Raw genomic sequence first — 4,891 nt, 5'->3', positions numbered from 1 at the left:
CCAAAGCTAAAATGTGCAAATATCAAGGGGGAGTTTAAAGATTCAAATGTCAGTAATGACGGAAGATGTGTCCTAGTGACTGCTTCAGGAGGATGTGTCTAGATGACTGCCTCAAACAAAATAGTTATCAAATGACGGAGGATGTGTCCCAGTGACTGCCTCAGGAGGATGTGTCTAGATGACTGCCTCAAATGTGGAATGACCCAACAACTTGATGCAAATTTAGTGTTTGGAGTCTCGAACTGCTGAAGGGATTTCGAAAAACCATGAATAGGAACCCTGCGTATCGGCCGGAAATCCTCTATCAACACCTTACTTTAGAAGGTGGGACCTCAAACAGGATCCAGAGTTCAGACTTATCTTGATGAGGGAGATCTGTCTAGTTCAACGGAGAGGCAATATGACAATGCTTAGGCTTACCTTGGTAGATTTATCAGACCTCCGGAAGGATGATCACCTCAACGATCAGTCAGCATTTAAGCCTGACCACACACACTCCTTAGAGAGTGCAACAACCGAAAGAGATGTGTCACCTCATGACATATCAATGACTTTAGGACGCGATGTAACATCTTCCTACATTACATCAATTTTGACCGACACCAATACGGTGTTATGTACAGTTGGAAGACTTGGTATAACCAAGAGCGGCATAGTCGCACAAAAGTCCCATGATACTTTAATCATGGAGGTGGATAGCTTGCTAACGCTGACTGGAACTTCGGTGACCAGTCATCCTCAACATCCACCGAGATTAAACTTGGACCTACCAATAACGGTGAGGTCCCCAAATCTGGAAACAATTTAGGTCTCAGAAAACTTGTCTAGTGTAACAACTAGCATGCTTGATTTAAACCTATCTAGTGTAACAACTAGCTTGATTTTTACAAAACCAAAAACGGTTTCTGAAAGATCCTGTTTTCTCTAAGGATCAAATTTTACCTTAACCTCTTTGTCTCCTCTTGCAGGTACATGTTCCCACTTTGGCGATAAACATACATTCTCTCTCTACTATTTTACGATGAACACGGGATGCCATATTCATGCTACACATGCTGAACACGGTACACCATATTCATCATCCTGGGAGAATGACACACGAGTCAAAAACAAAACAATCACGATCATGAAAAAGACGACTCAACATTTGAGGGGGAGCAAAAGAGGTCTTCACAACTAAGAAAGATCATATCAAGCCTCTTTCAAGACCTCTTTCTCTGAACCCAAGAAGAAGATAAATCAAATCAAACATAACACTCCCGGATCTGCTCTTCATATGTGCAAATGTTCGTGTTCAAAGTTGATAGCATCAAAAGCTTTATAGCCTTAAACCGAAACCAAAGTCCAGAAGAAGGCTGCAGAATAAACTGTAAGAAAATGATCATAGGAGGTGTTAACATTTGTAAACATAACACTCTCGGATAAAGACTCCAAAAGAATCTACAAGAGTCACGGGAGGTGTTATATTTTGAGAAACCCATGCCACTGTAAAAAGACAAAAAGACGAAGACATGATCGCACCTTTCAAAGAAGAAAGATCAATGAACCTTATCAAGAGGGAAGATTGTTGAAAATCTCACCGATTACATAACCATAACAATCCTAGGAGAAGAGTGCAATTACACACACTCAGGAGGCGTTTCAACAAAGGTCGTAATCCAAAACCCACGACAAGGGGGAGATTGTTAACAATATTTATTGTAATATTTAATGTCGTGTGGTTTATGTCTTGTATTAGTCTAGTGGCGTGTGCATTTTAGTCTTATTATTGTAATAGTCTAGATTGGACTATTTACAACGATAACTTAGTGTTTACCATGTGTTTGTAACTTGGAAGCTTGCTACTATATAAAGCAAGCTCCCCACCCTTGAACTTGAAGCTAGTCATTAATATCACTTTACTTTATCTCACTAGCATCTCTATACAAGAAACACTCTCAAAACCCACTAACACTATCAAGAACAGATCGAACACCCTAATTGTGGACTAACAGAAAGGATGCAACGATTCCAACCAGCGACGATGTGCCATGAAGATTTCTTTGTGGGAGTTTGATAACCGTGTTGATCTGGTTTCCTTATGGCATGAAGGACAAGCTAATTTACCTTTAGTGCTCCAACCCGATAAATTCACATACACAGGAAAGTCACTTACCGTCCATAACAAAGAAGCATGCAGTGTGAAGTAACTCTTAGTTGATGAGTCATAAGTATTAACTCCAGTATCCCACAACTCTTTCAACTCATCAACTAGAGGTTGAATATAGACATCTATATTAGTACCTGGAGCAGATGGACCGGGTATAAGTAAACTTAGGAATAGAAAAGGTTTTTTCATGCACAACCATGGAGGTAGATTATATGGCATCAAAACAACAGGCCATGTACTATGTGAAACACTCATGTTTCCAAAAGGGTTAAACCCATCATTCGCCAAACCAAGCCTCACATTACGAGTTTCTTTAGCAAATTCCTTATACTCATAATCAAATGTTTTCCAAGCTGGTGAATCTGCGGGATGTCTTAATCTACTATCTTTCATACGACTCTCTTCATGCCATCTCATCGACCCGGCCATTTTAGGCGACATAAACAATCTTTGCAAGCATGGTATGAGTGGAAAATAACGCAACACTTTTGCTCCAACCTTCTTAGCTTTATAATCACCATCCTTATCAGCTTCTGTGGTTGACTCATTTTCAGAATCATTATTAATTTGTTTATATCTTGAGGTCTGACATACGTCACACTTAATTTTGTCCTTGTTTTCTTTCCAGTACAACATACAATCATTTGGACAAGCATCAATTTTCTCATAACCTAGACCCAAATCTCTTATTATCTTCCTTAATTCATACAATGACTTCGGTATGGCAGCATGAGGGAAGGCTTCCCTCATTGTGTCAAGAATCATGCTGAATCCTTTTTCATTACATTTTCCAACACATTTTGAATGGAAGAGTCTAACAATGAACAAAAGAACAGAGAACTTACAGCCAGGATATAATTCTTTCTTTACATATTCCAATACTTTATTAAACTTTTCAGCATTTAAGTTTGGTACAGTCTGATTTTCAGTTTGTTGGATATCATCTTCTTCTTCATCTTCATCTTCAAACACATTGAAGATGCATTGGGCCAATGCTTGCATATCATCTTCATCAGCATCTTCAAACGTTGGTGTATCATCTGGTTCGAAATACACATTTGAAATTTTATAACCTTTGAAAAACCCGTCACATAGCAAATGTGTTTTAGCCTGGACCCGATCAACCCGTTTGTGATTACCGCAATATTTGCACGAACAATATATATGACCATCTTTTCCCTTTTTAGAGAAAATACGTTCTATAAATTTGTCAAGTCCTTTTTCGTATGCAGGGGAAGATCTACACAAGGACATCCAAGTCGAGTCCATCATATATAGACCTGTATTCTACAAACACATTTAATCGGACATAAATTAACGTGGTTCAAAATCAAAGATTGTACTGTAAGAATTAAGGAGTATGGACATGAAACAAAAGAAATTAACCTGGTTCAAATCAAAGATTCAAAATTAAGGGGTATGGATAAAGCGTATGAAACAAGCTGACCCAATTTTTTGATGATTGCAACTTATATCTTCAATTACATATTAACTGATTAATAATCGATGATTGAAATTAACTTAGATCTGCAAACACATCTTCAAAAACTGATGATGATTGCAATTGCAATTAAATACATACGATGTTATTATAAATTGTTAATAGTAATAGTAATAATAATAATAATTATTATTATTATATGATGATTTTGATACATCTAATAAGATCTAATACTATAAGTTTAAGATAAAGATTCAAATAATTAATAAAATATAAAATAATATACATAATTGATAATGCTAAAAACGAACATATATTTCATAGCATTATCCCTCAAGAAAGACAAGCTTTTTGTTGCAATTGTTCTATTTACAAGTAATATTCGTTTAAATAATAAAAGGTGAAGACAAAAGACAGATTCGACGAATTGAAGACGCAAACGACCAAAAAGCTCAAAAGTACAAAGTACAATCAAAGTGGTTCAAATTATTGATAAGAAACGTCTCAAAATTACAAGAGTACAAGACGCAAAACGCAAAATACAAGATATTAAATTGTACGCAAGGACGTTCGAAAATCCGGAACCGGGACTAGAGTCAACTCTCAACGCTCGATGCAACGGACTAAAAATTACAAGTTAACTATGCACACAAATATAATATAATATTTAAATAATTCTATAAATTATTTATATATTATATATTATATTAAAAACCGTCGGCAAGAAAGAAAACAAGCTCATGTGAGCTGGAAAAAGAGGCCATGCGATCGCATGGCCTGGAGGTGCATTTTCCATGCGATCGCATGGCAGTAGGTAGCTGGCCACACACCTATAAATTTCGCAGTTTGGTGATCAATTAACATATCTTTTTCTTCTTCATTCACTCAATGATATATATATATATATATATATATATATATATATATATATATATATATATATATATATATATATATATATATTATAATTTTAATTTTAATTTTAATTTTAATTTTAAATTCTAATAATAAGGGTATGTTAGCGAATGTTGTAAAGGTGTAAGTCGAAATTCTGTCCGTGTAACGCTACGCTATTATTAATCATTGTAAGTTATGTTCAACCTTTTTAAATTAATGTCTCGTAGCTAAGTTATTATTATGCTTATTTAATCCGAAGTAATCATGATGTTGGGCTAAAATATTAAGACGGGGTAATTGGGCTTTGTACCATAATTGGGGTTTGGACAAGAGAACGACACTTGTGAAAACTAGACTATGGGCTATTAATGGGCTTTATATTAACTAAATGATATCTCGTTAAT

General features: G+C 35.7%; 1 protein-coding gene across 1 annotated transcript; it reads right to left on the bottom strand.

The window, feature by feature from the left end:
- Positions 1-683: 683 nt before the first annotated feature.
- Positions 684-3,418, bottom strand: LOC139852168 (uncharacterized). Its single transcript, XM_071841396.1, has 2 exons — positions 1,993-3,418; positions 684-793 (listed from the first exon to the last, which is right to left on the bottom strand). Exons 1-2 carry the CDS (start codon positions 3,416-3,418, stop codon positions 684-686), a joined length of 1,536 nt encoding a protein of 511 aa, XP_071697497.1.
- Positions 3,419-4,891: the final 1,473 nt, after the last annotated feature.

This window comes from Rutidosis leptorrhynchoides, chromosome 1 (genome assembly GCF_046630445.1).
Source record: "Rutidosis leptorrhynchoides isolate AG116_Rl617_1_P2 chromosome 1, CSIRO_AGI_Rlap_v1, whole genome shotgun sequence".
In the NCBI taxonomy this organism is placed as follows: domain Eukaryota; kingdom Viridiplantae; phylum Streptophyta; class Magnoliopsida; order Asterales; family Asteraceae; genus Rutidosis; species Rutidosis leptorrhynchoides.
Note: the sequence above shows the minus strand (reverse complement) of the source record. Positions and strands in the feature narration are given on the sequence as shown.